We start from the raw sequence: 19,636 nt of genomic DNA on the forward strand, positions 1-19,636 counted from the left end.
CTGACCTTGACGCTCTCTTTAGTCTGGACGGCGTGTCTGTCCAGGTGGGTAAATGGAGCACACTGTGGTACTAGAAGCCCAGGAGAGGCAGCAAATCCAGATGAACCTTTTAAATAAAAGCTCAAGTTTCCCTGTTAAAACTTTTAGCGTTTGCCAGATAAAAAATATTTAAAAAAATATATGGGGGCCAAAATGGCTGTATTTACACTAGAATTTTAATCTTATCAGGATAGAAGAAGTCTCTAAAAACTGCTATTCACAAATGCCATTATAAGGGAAACTGTTTAAAGTGGGTCAGTAGCTCCTTTAGGGAGAGAAACACCCCCTGCTGATTTGATTTGAACCTGAAAAGCTGCAGGCCTTTAACTGAAGCAGCAACACATGACTGAAGACCTGCATGAATGGAAATGTGCCCAAGTTATAAAACCTATGGCTCTATAAACGTGCTATGTAGCTGTGGCAAGTTAGAGACCGCCCTCATGTCTGCAACATGACCAGCTTATAAACTAGGGGCTTTATGGATTGTCATAGGGCCGTGGTCCATACCCTGGCCTTCATGTGATCTGGACTAAATGTAAACGTCATAGTGTGAAATGCCGTTTTGCAATCCACTGTCACTGTTCAAAGTAATAAAACAAAGTAATGTTAGGTCCCATGGTGGTCCACTGGAAGGGGCGTGATTTCACCTCTCTATTCACACAGAGTATGCTGATCATATTTTACATTCCTTCAATGCTATTAGTTAATGTTGCCATCAATAACAAGTCACAGATAATCAGTAAAGAGCTTAAGTCCAATGATGACTCTGTTCTCTTACTGGAGCCATGAAATTGTGATCAAGCCAACCCCCTAAAGCAATTCCCCTAGGGGAAATATTGATAAAGCTAGTAATATTTGACATTGGTAGTGGATTGGCAAAAGTAATCAACAGTTTTAATATCTGTTAATTTTTCAAATGATCAAACTTAAGTCCCAACGGTCTCCATTTTCTGAAGTGAGCATTTGCTCTTTTTCTGTGTAAGGGAGCTTTGAGCATCTAGCAACTACTTATTCCTGTTAATCAAAAAGAAAAAGAAATGTCTTAACAAAAAAAGGACTGGGTTCTTCCAGAAAATTGTTAAGCCGAGGTGGTACAGTAAGTCACCTGATCTTGACGCATCATGTTTTGTGATCAGTTTAGGTTTGTAGACGATGGCCTCAACAATAGCTGCACCCTTTAAATATACATGGCATTTGGTGCATGGAACAGTATCTATACCGTCTCCCTAAAATAATATTTTATTTATTAATAGTGATTTTTTTGCATATTAGCAGAGATGATCTTTGCTTCAGGTGAGCGGCCTCACTTGTACTATTAACACTACAGACAACCTTGCAATTTTTGAAAATCATTATAAAAGTGCAGCTGCATTAACATAAGATAATGTCCAATTCAGATTTACTGCCTCATCATTTTGCTGATTCCCCAATCAATCCATTTGTTGTTTGTAATCACCAAGGACAACTTCAGAGACATGACTAATGGTGAAATGATTAGTTAATGAATGACAAATGATTAATCAGTCAGTTATCAACCATTTTATTCTTTCATCTGAGTAATCCATAAAGTATAAATGACAAACATTCTTGGTTTTCAGCCTCTTAAATGTGAAGATTTGCTACTTTTGTTTTATACCATTGTAAACTATGTTTGAGTTTTAGACTGTTGGTTGAAAAAAGAAATTGAAGAGGTCACCTTAGATTGCGAGAAATGTGAATAGAGCTTTCAATTATAATGTAAATGTTTTCTCAAATTACAACTCACAGGGGGAAGGCAATGACAAGCCCAGTAAACCACTGAATACATCCTGCAGAATTCAGAGTTTTTGGCTGGACTGCAGGGGCCAGCCCTATGGGTTGCTGGGTGGCTGAGTCAGTAAGTAAGTACCTGAGTGATGAAGTTACACCACTGATCAGTCAAGTGTACGTTCAGTTGGACCTCACACTCCTCAAACAAATCATGATCCCTGCAGCCACAGCAGTGTCAAAACACGAGGCTGTTTTGTGTGATGACTCCCAAAAGAGAGCACAGGAGAGGCAGCATGTGAATATGGACAGAAGTGTTAAAGTGACAAACTTTGTTTGCTCAGTAAGCCTGGTGTTACTCTCAATTCTATGGCTGCAGACTGGAGTCTGTTAACACCGACACACAGGTAAATGTGTTATATACACCTCCATGAAACATCTGCATTTCCATGCATTCATGTATGCCGTGTCTCCCTCTATGGAAGCTCATTTCTACCAATGTGATGGAAACGACATGAGGAAGTCATTATAATGAGAAACTCAAAATAATGAGTTATTATCTCAAAATAATGACTTGAAATTGCAAAGTAATGACCACTTTAAAATGCACCACCCTCTCAAAATCAGTCAGTTTAGTTAGTGCTATAGTCTCTCAAACATGGTGTTTAAAAGTATCACATGGGCAGAATAATAAAAATTGACCTATGTCATAGCAACATTTTTAATTTGGAGGTCTGTACAGCCATATACTAGGTTTCACTTAGTCTTTTTTTTCCCCCATTTGCTCGGTCAGTTCGGGCAGTAAATTGTCATCTAGGTCTGCAATGTCTATAAAATGTCAGAAAACAGTGAAACATGGCCATCCCAGCTTTTCCGGATCCAAGGTGGTGACTTTAAACTTCTCATTTTGTCAGTCTAAAACTTAGTTTAATATGACAATAACCAAAGAAAATGGGGCATCTCCGTATTTGAGAAGTTGAAAATAATATTTTCTGGCATTTTGCATGAAAAATTATTTTAATTGATTATTAAAATAGCTTAATTCTTTTTTACCACTTGCCCATTTGACCAAGTGAACTGCCAAATTTACTTGCCCTACATGGCATTTCACTGGCCCCAGGAAAGCAAGCAATCCTTATTGTAAAGGCCCATCCTGTATGCTACATAACTTAATTCATAAAAAGGCAAATCGCAACATCAAATCCGCCATATTGTTCATGTCTGCATTTTTGATGCATGTCTGCCCAATGATTGCTCTTTTGGATTAGGATGTTAAGTGTTTGCATGACAGAATCTCTTCTCATTCCTCTTGTATTGTGAAACAAGTACGGTATACAGTGTTTCTATGGAACTATATTGGGGAAAAATACATCAATGGATTCAAAATAAAAATAAGTGCACAATTTTTTTTTTCAGGTAAAATATAATTCTGATTCACTCTCGTAATTCTTTTGAATAAATTATTTTTTTTTTTATTTTTCACTTTCATATATTTTGATATTTGAGATCCTATTCTTTTCAGTTGCATGTTTTATCTTTTCAGATTCAAATCTTATTTTTTACAGTTTCAATATTTTTTTTCAGTTTCAGATCTTTCTTTTTCAGTTTCAGACTTTTGGCCCGGATTTCAAGTGGGGGGCGTGGCATCAACTGAGAGGAGTGTGGAATCATGACAGACAGCTTAACAAAAAGGCTAGGGACCATCCCCTATCACATTGCCTTCAGGGAACGTAGGAACTAAAACAATTCAACTCAACACTTTATGTAGGCTACACCAGGTGATTGGCAGTGAAAAAACTGATGTCAGTGACAAACTTTCATTTGCACAGCATGCACGAATATCCTGCACAGCTAAATCTGTTTTAATTTCGTCTGTAAGGCTAAAGCTGCTAATATGTCACTTTATATTTATACTTTTATATTCTGTAATATGTGGTAAGTTTATCCAAATATTTTAAATATTATTTATTTAAATTTACTCCGACGTTTTCGGACATGTGAAAGCTGTTTTAGACAGTACTGAGGACCAATTGCAGAAGCGGAGGGATAAATTATGCCACATTGTGCACTTCAACAGATACACTTGAATGCTTTCCACGCAGTGTCCGCTCGCAATGATGGCGCCCGGCCCTGCAGGCCCACCTGCTGGAGCAGCACACAGGTGAGAAATGTTCAAAATGAGAGGATTTTTGAAATTGTGGAAATTCACTAGTATTAGTATCTACTACTACATTTCTGGTATCATGGCATCCCTAGTGAGAACAAAGTCAGTGGCTCACAACAAATAAACATCAGCCACTGCCATTGGTGAATCTTATTTGCCAATAGGCCAACTGCAGTCGACAAGGCAAATCTTATTGGCTGACAAATCCCTAATTTCAAACAGTCAACACATTTCAGTAGAGCTGTTGCAATACACAATAAGAGGGCTTGGAAAAGCCTAACAAAATAAGAGCATGGTTTCCACCAACAATGAACAGCAGTCAGTCATTACTAAAGATCATAACATTGGAGCAAAGAGTGCTACACAGGGAGTTACAGGGACAAGTAAGTTTAAATAGTCAGAGAGAGCACTGAATAATGAAATTAGTTGGAAAATTGTTTTATTTCCATGGAATGTGAGTAAAACAAAAGCAGGAAAACAGTTCTTAATACTATCTACCTAGGTATGACAATTATTTGACAATAGTATTAAAGCTTCTTGTCTGCACAGCAAACATCACAAGACCCCATAGTAACATATGGACACAGTCCAAGAAGCTAGGCTTTAATGTGAGAAATTGGCTAATTCTTAACACATTTTAAAGACTGGGACATAAAGAAACTGAAACTGTGTTATAAAGTGCCAGCAACCATATTCTCCTGATAAATTAAGCAAAAATACAGAATCCTCCAACTACAAGATCTCCTAAACTTGATTTGCATCAAGATTCTTTAGATGAGAAGGAGGGGGACTGACAATGACTAAGATAGTTCCTAGTAAAAGAGGAAACGTACATTGTCAAGGAATTTCATAAAACTTCATCTTTTTCTTGATGACTCTGAATACTAGAAAAATTCTTCATTATAAGAGCAAACTCATTAAATAAAATCCTTTGAGAGGCTTGCTGCCATGCACAGTGGGCTGAGCTCAGACGCTCTGGAAATTTACTGAAATGTTGAAAAACCATTGCCAAACAAAAATGTTACATTAATTGAAGTAGTTTTGTAAGCTGTTGATCAAAGTATCCCACTGTTAATGGAAGTTGGGACTTGTCCAGCACCGTGTTAAGATTGTACAGTGAACTAGATTTTCCTGACATACTGGGCCAATTCAAAAATTTGGTTATGTCTTGTAAGTTTTAGACATCCAAGTTTGCTATGGGGCCAGAAACATTAGGGACCAGCCCAATGGTCTATAAAAGAAATCTGCATTTTTCTTATTAGCCAGAAAAGATCAAATAAAACCTGGAAAATAAAGAAGAAACCCTTCATCATATGATATCCTAGAGAACACAAGAAAAAAATGAGGTAAAGAGACACAGATTACTCAGTTAAACCCTGACAAATTTTGGCTGTTGCTTTCAGGTGTGCTGATTCTGGTAGTGATGTGGGAAGGTGGCCAACAGAGATGCCATGGTGAGGAAAATGTTAATATCTGTGATGCAAGAGCACTTATTTTGATCTTTAACATTAGATCTTTAGGTCTTCCCCTCACTTGGAACAAAACACCAACCGCGGTAGGTTAAGGAGCATTTGTTAACATTAACACCTACTGCAGCACACTGAGTGGCCAACCTTTATCTCAATTTATTTCTACATTTAAGACATTCAAGTCTGCACCTTGTTTAAATACATTTTAATTAATAGATTGGTAATTTAGTCTTTTAAATTACATGGGGAAACCCCTTCTCGGAACCCAAAGTGATGTCTAAAATTGATAAATTACTTCAGTGATTAATCAACCACCCAAACTGCTGCAGATAAATTGTATTTAGAAAATGTTAAGGGGTGACAGCATATAACATGTCAGTGTCACAGGTCTACAAATCACTTGTTTTTGACTGACACAAGGTTAAAAACGCAAAGATTTTCAATGATCGTAAAAGGCTGAACCCAGATAATCCCCCAGATCACAAGAACTGTTCATAGTCACTTTACACTGCTTGTTTCCTCCTAAAAATTTCTGATGCAAGTAGAGATTGTTGAGAGTGAAAAGGAAGCTTAAGAAAGACTCTGTAGACCTACTACCACAGGAAAATAAATAACATCAACACAACAATTGCACAGTAGTAGTCTTCTATCAGTCTCCTATTCAGTGATGAGACAGGAGGACACAGGATATCTGGATGTAACTGGTTATAGACCAGTCTGTGGTATCCCATTGTCACTTCTATATGTATATCAAAACATAAATGAAGGAATGTGACCAAATTTACCCAATGGCAGACTGAAAATTTACTGGCTATGAAGCATTGCTAATGATGTGTCCAACCATAGTACATACACAAGAGAGGAAGAAGGTAACAAATTCTTAATGCCGTCCAGACCACACAACACCTCCAACTACAACTTCAGTGATAAAGTTGAACAAATTAACACCTCACAGCACTAAAAGAGTTTAAAAATGTTGAATTTATGGAAGGACATTTTAATTATTTTCCACTGTACAGGTAAACACAATGAAATGGCCACTGAATGCATGTGCCTATAAAATGTAGCCCATTACATGTGCCATGAGAGAAAATATCTGTCAACCCATCCACTGTGCTTGAAAACACCAATAAAAAGAAGTTCTGATGAACAACCCTCTTGAAAACAAGAATGCAAGGCTGAGTAATTTTTGGCCACAACTCTTACTTGTATCCAGTGGAAAAATCTGTTTTCCTACGCTTCACAAGTTTTATCCCCACACTATTACATGCACACTAATGCACCAGCTTGCATAAAAACATAATTCTAAAATAAGCCTGTATTCTACGAATTATATATGATTTCATAACAAAAGGTACGGCCTTTTGCAGCATTTATTATACTTTTAAACTACACTCCAGCTGTGCTGCTGCAAAAGCATAAAATATATTTGAAAAACCAGAAGTACACACACTAGTCATCATCATGAGCTGTTATGAAGAAAACGGCCCACATCAACAGTTAAAGTCCTGACTCATCACGTCAGCCTGACCTACTGCTCACTGCTGACGTACATCTAATGCTGACAGAGCAAGAGAGACTCAGACGCCCATATACTGTTAATTCCTGTGTGGATAAAAAACAAACCACTGTGTGAACCAGACCAGTATCATATAGGTGCAGCAGGGTTTTCAGATCAAACAGCTGTCAGTCAGCTTTTCTAGCAGTTTATTTTGTTGAGTCCCTAACCCATCCATCAATGTCCACCCATGTTTGTTTCAGTAATTTACAAGAACAGTTATAGAGTTGTGCTGATAAGATATTCAAGTTTTGGTACCAATACCAAGGGTATACTTTGATAACTTTCAAAAATGTTGTATTTTTTTTTTTTTTTATAAGGGTTTGACCTGCCGATTTTGACCGATTCCGATTTTCAGTCTAAGAACTGGAATTGACAGCATTCACAAACATTTTTGCAACTTTTCTTGTAAAAATTAAATTAGATGTTCATAATATGACACTGACTATTAAATATTCATTAAATACTATTTAAATCTTCTCCAAAGTCCTCCAGGTTACAGCCAGGGCTTATTATAGGTTTACATTAAGATTATGAATCAGCTGAATGTGATCTCGCAAGATCATGGAATCTCGCGGGACGCGATTTCACGTAACCGCCTGTGGAAGCAGATGTAAACAAACCGGAGACAGACGCGATGCAACAGTTTGCTGCTGTAAAACTTTGCCGTGAGAAAAACAGAAGTAGAAGTTAAAGGACTCTGGATGAGAAAATGTTTGAGGAGACACATCAACACAGGTTGTTTATTCTTCATCCAGAACAGGAGGTGAGATTTTAACTGTCCCTCTGTGAACAGCAGTCTGCTGCTGGCTAACATTAGCATGAAGAGCTACATAGTTTACGGCTGTTTTGCAACATTGTCAGCTGCTCTGTCTCGTTGCAGACTGTCTGTCTTCTCTTTATCTTGTTCTTGGAATCTGTCTCTGACACCAACTTCAAGCAGATGTGTCAGAGTGTGTAGCTGTTATCAGCGCTGTGTTGACGTCACAGTCAGTTTGTCTGCTGCACGCATGACGTGACCATCGTGCAGAACACGTGTGTGACAATGATGGGCACAGAATCGGATATGTGACGCTGACCGGCCGGTCACCGGTCAGGGTCGGTCGATCGGTGCATCTCTACTATAAAACATTCAACTAAAAAAGACAGTTATTAAACAATGTCGAAATACAAGCCACAGTACAAGAACTTTGCCTATTTTGGATTTTACAATTTTGATTAAATTCAAGGAAGAAGCAATCTGACCAGACGTTCAATGCCAGCTTTTGGTACTTCACAGTTTAATACTCTGTACCACACAATCACCTGTCGGTCAGTACTAGCGGCGAAACCATTAATCGGTTCATTTGACTAATCAACTGACAGAAAATTGTTCATTTTGATCATTTTGAGTGTATGAATTCATCAAAATGGCAAACAAAGTTAGACTTCCAACTGCAAACTGTTGGTCTAAACAACTGAATCATTTTGAGTCCATAAAAAAAACATCAGGATTTAAGTGGGCAGTCATTCAGGGATCCTGACAAATTGAATAATTAACACTAAAAAGTATCTGTACCGATATACTTTACTAGAAGCACCTGTTGTATTTCACCCATGTACACCCAAGAGATCAGATTTACTGGAAAGATCAGGCTTAATTACTGGCATTCCCCTTACTAGACCAGTGTTCTGCAAGGTTAAGCTCAGTGAGTACAAATTAGATATGTATGTAACATTTTTGAACACAAACCGTAGAGTTGTACATTTTTGTACTTTTCCGACATATTCAGGCAGCCACTGGTTTCCATATAATAGGAAGAAAGTATTGAGCCAGCTCTTGAAAGCTGATTATGTAGTATAATCCATCACATTTAACATCAATTCTTCACTTATTTTTGCCTGAGTTACAATATTGTTGGATGATAATGCAGATTATGTGCAGACTAATTTGAAAAGTCTGTTCAACATTACCTAATCATGTTAATGTAACTCTGGCACTTTAGAGCTCTTACCACCTCCACTCACCCATTTCCTGGGGGAGACCCTGTTCTGAATTGAATAAAAACTAGCAGATGCATAGAACAAAACAAAAAATACATGTAGAAATCTATAACAGATGTAAAATGATTTGCTGTAAAGTAAATGTGAGCTGTAGTTAATGGGGTGCAGCTTGCAAAGCCACCGCAACCAAGAAACCAAGTTGCAGTAAATTATATATTCTTGTTTCTTTAAGGGTGTATTCTCTTGGGTTACTACTCCACTGTCTGTACAGAAACACATTGATTTGCTGTCTGCAAAACTGCACACCCTGCACTTTGATCCAATCAGCACAATAACAGACTTCAATAGCAACCTGAAGTATACAAACCTTTGTGAGAGTATTCTCCTTTTCCCTGCACTGTCAGAAATTTTAGCTGACATTTAAAAGTCTGAACTTCCAACTGTACACTGCCGTGCTGCCACATAATTCAGACTGAGGAAGCTTTCACCTCTTTGTCTTGTCAAAGTTAATGAAAAATGTCACTGCTTCCACCCCTTCAAAATCATTCTTTGTGTGCCTTTTGGTTGCCATTTTGCATAAAATATCGCTGTTCATTTCAACTAAACATACAACTGAGAATCGAAGAGCAAAGGGGTTACAGTGGATTTGATATAGAGCGGTAGGGCAACAACATTTCTCCTGTGGCTGCAAGGTACCACCAGGAAAGACCTCAAATGAATTAAATATGATGTGGTGAACCCAATACCATATAGAAACTAAGTTATTATAGTTTATGTAGGGTTGTTTGGTTTTGATTTGGCTACATCATCCATCTTTGCTCACGACATGAGCCTCGCTTAGCCTCAGCTGTGCATATATGAACTTTTTAAAATACAAAAATGCTCAATTATTTAATCTGTATCAACCATGAGATGCAGGTAATTAATGGTTATAAGCAGCAGCTGAAAAATTCCATATCATTCATCCTTAACATCTTAATACAAGTTAGTCAAAATATTACAACTTTGTCATGTTGTTATTGCTTTTCTCAAAACAAAGTTTACATTTTTCTCATTATGACTCAAAATATTTGAAGCTTTATTCTTGAAATCACTTTTTTTTTCTTCTTGACAGTGGCCTTGGTTCACCATCTTACCTTTTTAAGTGACTAATGCATGCAAATGTGTTGATTAAAGGTCTATATTAATTTCAAATGCCAATTATCTATACAGCTATTAACTGAAGGTATGAGCTTGAAATTAGAGATTATTTGACATGATAATCATTCAACTGCTAGAACTCCCTGTGGGGTTCAAACCGCATATTCAACAGGCATGGAGCTGCAATGAACGTCTGAACCTCCCAAAATAGTAGATCATTGTGAGCTATGTAAACGTTGTCATGCTAGAGGTCATGGTAATGCAATTTTCCCCAGTAACAGAAATGGTTGCAGCGTACTCCTCCTCCTCCCTCTGTCCACCACCCCGCCCACTTCAAGAACCAAGCGCACCCCCACACAGCCCCCCCTCATATAGCTGAGGATCTGGGTCTAGTGCATGGTATCACAGTAACCGTGGAGGAAAAATACATCCATTTTAATCAGGCCAGCGTCGCTGCTGCTGCTCTTGCCGCTATCTAATTTGCGTGACGTCTTGTTCAAATAGGCTCACACAATCTCAATCTGTGTCCGCGTGCATGTGTGTTTGGGTTTGGTTTGTTGCTGAGAATGAGGAGGCGGCAGTGGTAGTGGTGGGTGTATGCTATAGGGAGTGTGCGCGCATTACAAGCACTAGTTTTGATTCACTGTTTCTCCCAAAGGCCATTTTCCATGGTAGGTAAGAATTCAAGAGACTTAAATCTGTGCAAGACACAAGCAGCCAAACACAGCTCACTCTGCCTCTGTGAGCTGTTGTATAATTTAGCCTACGTGCAAACTAGTGCTTAAATGATTAGTAACAGCATTAATAAAATTATGCCAAAGTTGTGTAAATATTTTATGTATGTGGAGCTGGAAAAGAAATTCCACAATGTCTAACAAGCCCTGGCCCAGGACTGTCATACTCCGAGTCACGGTCCTGCAGTTTTATGTACATGAACTTGTTTCAGATATTTAATTTACAGAAAGAAACTCATTAGATTTGATCTTTTGGCAGCCTTTAAGGTGTGAAAATATGTTAGGTGAGTGGAAAGTATCCCGAAAATCCTGATTTAACTTGACCAAGAAAGGCCGGTTCAGTTTACCTTATCCCAGTTTTGAGAATCCTGGCTATGTCAGTGGCTAGGATACTGTGGCATCTAAACATCTTATCCTGAATATTTGGTTATGATCATGCATACAAGTATATGAATAACCAGGCTTCTCATGTTCTATGAAAAAGCTATATTGCAAATATGATCAAAAACAGGAAATCACTCAAAAGCAAGATAGCTGTATGCAACAGACAGTCCTGAACCAGGGCTTGTTGGCAACATTAGCAAATAAAGTTTTGTGTTTGGTTGTCATTGTAAGCTTTCTAAAAAGTAGAGGATGTGAATTAGCACCAAAATGATTAGACAATTAATCCACTTAAACTTGATTTCCTAATTTAATGACTGACAAACGCACAAGTAAGTTCTGTCGCTATGCATTGAAAACATCAAAAAAGAGTTTGTGAGGTCATGTGGTGGGATTTTGTGAGTTAGTGTTTAACAACCACCACTGCCAATGAAAATCTAATTGACTAATATTACTTATTCATTTCACATTATGCTCAGTCACATTTGCAAACTTCCTTCATCACTCTGGCTTTCACCTTCCTGGAAGTTATGGCAACTATAAGATATATCAATTCTTTGGGCAACAGTATGATATTTGCCAATATCACAAAGTCTGCTATGATACAATCTGATACAGTTCAGGGGTCAATATCAGATGATATCATATGTCCATTGAATACACTGACTTACATTTATGTCAACTCTTAAAAAGCAAGAGTTGCAAAAGCAAGAAAGCAAATGTTATGATTATCAGTTTTATGACTTAACTCTTCCAGACATTTGTTACACAGACAAGCTATGGGAATTTCAAAATAAAGGCATATCTTAAAGATGATGCAATAGATCGACACTTTCACTTTGCATCAGTAATACTGGACTGTAGAACATTGAATCCATATATTGATTCAAATGAGTTTATCATTACACCCATACTGTTAATAACTATAAGTTGTAACACTTAAGCATTCAACCACCTAGCTAAAATGCAAAACATTTGCTGGTTTAAGATTCTCAATTTTAAGACTTTCTGGTGGTTATAACTACAGTTAAGGATTTTGTCTATTAAATATGGGAAAAAACAGTTTAAGTCACTTAACTAACAATGATAGAAAACAGCAAAACTGCAAGTATTCACATCTGAGAAGCATTTTCACTTCATTTTTCAAGAAGCTAGTGATTAAATTTCAGTCATTTAATCAATTTAAAGACTAATCCTATCAGTACTCATTTTCTGATTTGTATCATGGACTAGATATCTATGACTTTTAGATTCTTATTAAAACCAATGGAAGAGGATGCTCTGGGAGCTTGTAATTGGCATTTCTCACTACTTTCTGGCATTTTATAGACCTAATAGGATAAAAAAAAGAAAAAAAAAAAGGCTTAACGGATAGTGAAAATTAAATGATGGTTGCAGCACTAGTGAAAACTGCTCTACAAGTACCACCAGTTGGTAGTAATCACTTAACCTTGGCCACATCGCTTATAATTAGGCCCTGATGGGGATCACCTGCGGTCACTCCTCTCCGTCCATGCCCACAGCTGCTGCTACCCTCCCGGGACTGCGGTGCTGCTTGCCAATGTTACCGCTCTATATCAAATCCACTGTAACCCCTTTTCTTCTCCCTGTCGTCCCTCTCCCTCTGTCGGCTTCCACTTCAGGAATAAATAAATAAATTACCAACCTCGCTGGGGGTGGTGATAGCAGAGGAGAATCCCACAGTGGAAGTGAATGAGAAATCAGGACATGAATAGACGCCAACATAGCACAAGAAGCAGGGGTTTATTCCTGTTTTCAGGGTGAAATTAATTGACCGCAGGGCTAATTGGCCATGAATGAGCAGCGACAAGCAGTTGCTGTACAGCACGCGGCAAGACAAACTACAAACGGGCCTCTCCATCCCCCCTATTTTCCCCTCTTTCATTTCGAGATATTGAGCTAAAACACCCAAGCTACAATCAATGACCAATTTAAAAAGACGAACACGCTCCTCAAATACATTTAAAGCGCACACAAAGCACCAAATGTCTCGTTTTAACTCCCAAGAGACGTTATATAGTAATATTTTATTTTAGAAAATGATTTATTTTATAAGAAGCAGTGAAAGGTTGACTAGCCCAAGGTGGAGCCAAGCACGGTAATTCCTTCAAGGAGCAGCCGAGACAGGTGTACAGCAGCTCGGTTATGTTAGCTAACCTCAGCGTGTTTCCCAACACACACACGCGCGCGAACAAATACACATACTCACACATACACACATACGGAGGAGTCGAGACTTACCGTGGACGTTAACGCAGAGCTGGAGACATATTAACATCGGCAGCAGAAGGAGCCCCGGTGTGGACGTGACCATCTCTCGCGGTGTACCGTGCGGTTGCTAGCTGAGCGCTCGCGGGCTGCCTGCGTTTCCTGCTGGCTCGCGCTGGCCTGCTTGCTCTTTGATTTTGCCGGTTCACGCGCAAGCCACACATACAAACACGACAAACACGCGCTCACACATACGCACACACACACACACACGAAGAGAAGAGGAGAGAACTGCTCCTCCTGCCGAAGCCACCGACCGACCGAGCAGCTGCAGAGGACTGTGCCCAGTGAAGGAGCAGTGTCAGTGTGTGAGAACAAACCGAGGTGACCGACGCGCACACCACGCGCCTTTTGAGCTCGTTTCTACTACCACGCGCCGCGGGGGCCGTTCGGGCTCCCGTGCTCTCCTCTCGAGCTGAAATCCATTTCCGAAAATTGACGGTAACGAGCGGCTCCGGTGACCGGTTTGTCAGTGGTGCTACACAGAGCCCGTCACAGCTGAGGAGGATTTTTTTCCTCCTTCAGTACGTCTTTGGCACACTGTTAACCCTTTACAATCCGCAGGAAATAATAAATAATAAAGGAGACTTTATTTACACGCAGATAGGAACAATATCGAAGATGGATAAATACATAGCTCAGTAACTATAGTTTTATTGGATTTGTTATCTGATTAACACTGATCAATTTTCTGTTTATTTATTGCTTATGTTGACAGGAGAAAAGTTAGCCCTTATAGCATTCTGACAGAAAGCCATTTCTGGAAGTAATCAACCCATACCATACCCCCAGCCCTAATCAAGAAGGGTTCTCTAGCAGACAGCCACAACAGTTTGCAATGTCCACTGAAAAACATACAGGGTACAATTAACCTGTGTTGACTCATTTTTATTCTGGACAATCACCACAGTCCTTCAACTTCAGCCACAATGGGAGAATTAATCAGCACAGCCTGGTTTGTGGTGATTTGTTCAAATGAAAATTTGCGAAACTTTCACTTAGAACCAAGAACTAGCTAACCATAACCTGCACATAGTTTGTACTGACACACTTTTCTGATAGCAAATGAACATATTTCCACAAAATTTAAATCTAAAATTATTCTATTGAAATAATTAAAATCTAGTTAACACTTAAGTGTGCTAGTGTTCGGCAAAAAGATTTTTGCTTTGAATGCACACAATGCCTGAATTCTAAATTAATTCAAACCATATACAAAAAGAAATCTTAAAGCTACAACAATTGAGTTTTTAAGACCAGAAATAGTCCCAGTTTATTTCTGTTACTTCTTCATGACCTACATCCTTCCATAAGAAAATTATCTATTTCTATATATTTATTCTTAATGTCTGCCACTGGGTCAGATTCCCTATGAAACCAAATAAAGCAAGCCTGTTTACATTTTCCCAACTAAAGGTATAGTGAGTAGCATGTTAGCCAATCAACAAGAAGCAGGAAGAGATTTTTATATAGATAATTTTATTTTTGGCATTATATTTTGAGTTTATTGTGGTTGAAACGCTAAATCTTTTGTCAACAGAGGCTCCTAAAATCAACAAAATCTGAAAGTTCCTTGGAGTAGCTTTAAGTAACTGTATTAGATACTACAGCAGTAATGCGTCTATTTTGAGGTGTGCTTTTATTTGCGATACAATAGGTTAATATGATAAAAAAAAATAAATCAGTGTCCAATGCTACAGTTGGCCCCACCAAGGGGGCAATTGTTACCTCTTGCATTAAATTTAATTTTAGTCTGTCCTTATGTGCAAAATTATATCTATTGTGTCATTAATTGGTGCACATTTATGTTTCTTATATCAAAAGATGACTAGTGTATTTTAAATAGTCTTTGAATTATGACGGACAATGGTACAAATGCCCCGGGTCTCCCCCAACACTTGAAAATGAGCCTATGTTAATACTCAACAGTGGCCACTGTGACCCCAAGTGGTAATTACAGCATAGTGAAATATGCTGTAATTATAGTCTCTGAGGAGCTCTGGACACATCCTTGACTGTTTGCAAAGGGGAATCGGTCTTTATCTATTTTAAGGTATTATGTATTTTAACCAAACAGAAGAAGTCACAATTACCTGAAGCCCACTACTCATTATGTCAGAATGATAAAGGATCAAATGTGTTACCATTCTGGCAGCTGAGGACTTACAGTATACCTACCACTTGTGAGGCACCATATGTTTAGTTTTGGTTTTATTTCCAATCATTTTGTAAGAGCAGATGTCCCATTTTTCAAAGAGTGAATACCACTTAGAACTAAATTCATCTCTTACATTTTCTTCCCTGTGTCTGTCTGATGTTATTTCTCCCCATTTTGATCACCGGGCCTTTGGATTTTCCAGGGGGCTGCGTGATGCCAGGTTTCATAGGCTCTCTGAGTTCTTATCAGAGGATTGAACCTCATCTTCAGTGATGGCTGATGGCTGCTGATACACCCCAAGGCTCATTCTGTCCCAGATTTTTACATTTCCTGAAAAAAAAAAAAAACACACACACACACACACACATACAAACCACTGTACGATTCTGTATGAGGAAGTGTCTATCTGTCTCTCTGACTGTCAGTATCTCTTTCTTGCAGTCACCTCCGAGCGTACACTAACACACACACCGATTACAGATCTGATGGATGGAAAATCATTATTTGCAGGCTCACCAGCTGCTATAATCAGCTCTACAACTGACAGAAAGAATTAGACCTTTGAAGAAACAATAAATAGAGTATTTATTCACGCACGACAGAAAATGGTAACAATTCATTTGCGGAGGTGATGTGGTTGTTGATCAGTTCCACGCGGTAACAGATATTTACATTATAGACTATATACAGAATCAAGTGAAATCAGTATTTTAACATTAATTGGGTGTTCAGAACAAAGCACTGCTTTGGTGTGTGTATGTTGCTCCAGGTAACCATGAAACAATGAAATCCAGTTTCAGTAAATTGCTGCCATCAGGCAAAAGATACAGAAGTATCTGCTGTGGTTCCACCAGACTACAACGCAGCTTCTTCCCTCTGCCCGTGAGACTTCTTAATTCAGCCTTGCACCCCTCAATGAGAAACTGTCTTTTATAGTTTATCTCTTAAACCAATCTACTGTATATAATTTAAAATGTTATAATTTTATGAATAAATAAATCTATTTTGTATCTAGATCTGTGAGTTTACAGCCTTATCAGGCACCAAATCACTGTAAAGTGATTTAACTCTGTGGTACCTCACACCAAAATCTGAGCAGGAGATCCTTTCAGAGAGAAATCTTTTCCTGTTAATTAGAGTTTAAATTAATGCAAAATGTTCATAGAAGGAGTAAGTGTCTGTTTATGAGTCATAAGAAATCATTAATAATCTTGTAGATTAAGTAGATGTTTTTAAACTGTTAAAATGAGCAAAATCTTAATGGAGTCTAGTCACATAATTTGAAGGGTGTGTTATTTCAGAGCAGTTGGCTTTTATTTTCAGGATAATGGGCTTAACTTTACATTAACAGACAATTAACACGTATAAACAGCTGATCAACTTACAGTGGAGGACTCGTCCTCACTTGCTGTTGTCAGTTTATAATGTTGCATGCCTCTTGTGCTCCTGCAGTGTTCCTGCAGCCTGCCAGAGCTTCCCCAAGTCTGGGGAGGAGAGGGAGGAAACAACTTGCTTCAACCACAGATTGTCTATTAAATAGGATTTCAACCAATTTAAAATGTCGCTCCAATGCACTATTTGGGCTGCGTACTCATTTTCAGTTGCTACATATTGCTCTTTAAGTTGCAGGGCCTCCAGAGAACAGACTCATTGTTCCAGCACATCCCACCGACACTTGACAAGACTTATGTGGAGAATTTGGAGGCCAACCTAACAACTTTCACATGAACTTGAAGATCTGACTGTTCACTTGCTGCCTAATACACCCCTCCCCTTGATAGGTGCCATTTTAATGAGATGCTTATTATGAATTTGAATAACACGTTTCAAACAGCAATGCATTACCGGGTGACGTTGCAGCAAAGGCAAGGTTTGAGCTGCACCAACATAGTGCACTCAGTCAAACAAGTGATAGTGAATTTATATGCATGTTAATGTAAATATGAACACATCCTGGTGGTGTTTAAAAAGCTGGACATGGCCGGGCTAGCTGTTTCTCAGTCTTCATAATGAGAGGCCTGGTGGCTCTAGCTTCATATTTAACAAACTCGGTTTTTAAAAAGAAACATTTATGGGATGCATGGCTTGAGAATCAAAGGTCCGGTGTGTAAGATTTACAGGGGTTTATTGGCAGAAATTAACTATAATATTCACAAATACATTTTTGTTTTTGTGTATTATCAGATGAAAATAAGAATTCTTCTGTTTCTGTTATAGAATGAGCCCTAGGGCACTGGTCCTCTTCCATAGAGGCTGCCATTTTAAACTACCATGCTTCGACAGTTGCCCTGGGAGAACAAACAAAACTCTGGCTCTAGATATGGGCTGTTGCATTTTTTGCAGGTTTCATGAACACCATAGGTTCTTATACATGCATGGAAGGGGAGGGTGAGAGGGAGCATTTGCAATCTGCAAGCTCACCACTGGATGCCACTATGGTTTTAGATTGTCCAGAGACGTGTCTTTCTTATAGATGAAGGAATCTTACATAATCAAGGAATCTTATATAATCATAATAAGTCATAAAACCATATTGTTTTTTTATTCTTATAGGGACAAAATAGAAACAACAGTTAAAGATTTGCTAGTTTGCAAGTTTACTAAACTTGAACTTTTACAGTATAACAACTCAAAAGCCCAACTGACATTTTGAAGTCAGTGAGAAAATGTTTTTTAATAAGAACTAGCTCACAATGTTTTGTTTACAGGTGCTGAGAGTCTAAGCTTCTAAACTCCTCTGTTCCCACATAAGATTTGAAGGGACACCTGTATTACCCACAGGTTTAGGATTTATTTTGTACCAAGATCAGCAAAAGAGTGGCTTTAGCTAATCAAGTGACACTGGGCTGAAAAGAGGCCTCTGGGCTGTGACTCTAAGGCTGCGTAAATGTCTTGTTAGACCACAGAGATGCCATGATTAAAAAAATGCTTTCAATCACAAAACCCAGTGCCCACCACCATCACTGTGTGACCAACTTGTCCGCTGTGGCTCTGTGTATTGTCAGAAATCTCTAATCAAACATGGCAGGTAGATGTCACTGCATAGTGTCAACCAGCACAAAACCCAAGGTGAACATTTACAGCACCAGATGGCTCCATTTAAGCCGCTTCAACCCACATTCATGTTAATCTGTAAATGATGAGGCAGTTTTCCAGTCACTGTCATGGGAACAACAGAAGAAGTTGGTTTTCTGTATCACTTGGCAGCAGTTTTTATATTTTCGTTTCCAGAAATCTACCACTATGAAAGTCTTTCCAGGTAAAAAAAATAGATAAAACAGATGGAAATCACCAGATAGGATGTGGTGTATCTTACTTAAGTCATGACATGATAATAATTTGATTCGAAATGTTTTGCAGAAGAGAAGAACTGTAATAACAAAAATTGTGATATATTGCCATTTATTACATTTTTCAACTAAAAAGTATCAGATTGGGATCACCAAAGGCCCCAGGATATGATACTATCACGATACTTCTGTCACGATACAATATTATTGTGATTTTAAACATTTTGCCTGAGTACTGTGATTGTGATAAATTGAGATTTATTATCTTTTTTCAACAAAAAATATCAAAGGGGAAATCACCAGAGGCACCACCACATGATATTATCATAATACTTGTCATTATACAATGTATTTGCGGTTTTAAATGTTTTACTAAAAAATTGCAATATATTGTGATTTATTACCTTTATCAAATGAAAGTTATGATTGGTAGGAATCACCAGAGCCACCATGATTTGGTATTATCACAGTTCTTACAGTATGATATTATTGTGATTTTTAAAAAATGTCTTGCGATGAGTATTGTGATAACAAAAATTGTGATTGCATTGTGATTTATTACCTTTTATCAACTGAAAAATGTCCAGAGGGACAATTACCAAAGGTTCCATGGTACAATATTACCACAATACTTAAGTCACACTACAATATTATTTCAATTTTCAATTTTTCAATGTTTTGTCAT

The 19,636-nt window shown here is 38.2% G+C and overlaps 1 protein-coding gene across 2 annotated transcripts in view; it reads right to left on the bottom strand.

The window, feature by feature from the left end:
- The window catches only part of vldlr (very low density lipoprotein receptor), an 85,820-nt gene extending 71,827 nt beyond the window's left edge, over positions 1-13,993 (bottom strand). For both annotated transcript variants that reach the window (XM_084746652.1, XM_084746651.1), the window contains exon 1: positions 13,477-13,993. In XM_084746652.1, coding sequence (XP_084602778.1) covers positions 13,477-13,549 — 73 coding nt within the window. In that variant the 5' untranslated portion in view covers positions 13,550-13,993. The remainder of the gene's footprint in view (positions 1-13,476) is intronic.
- Between the last annotated feature and the right edge of the window lie 5,643 nt (positions 13,994-19,636).

Source organism: Lutjanus erythropterus, chromosome 20, assembly GCF_056507025.1.
Source record: "Lutjanus erythropterus isolate fLutEry1 chromosome 20, fLutEry1.hap2, whole genome shotgun sequence".
NCBI classification, from domain to species: domain Eukaryota; kingdom Metazoa; phylum Chordata; class Actinopteri; order Lutjaniformes; family Lutjanidae; genus Lutjanus; species Lutjanus erythropterus.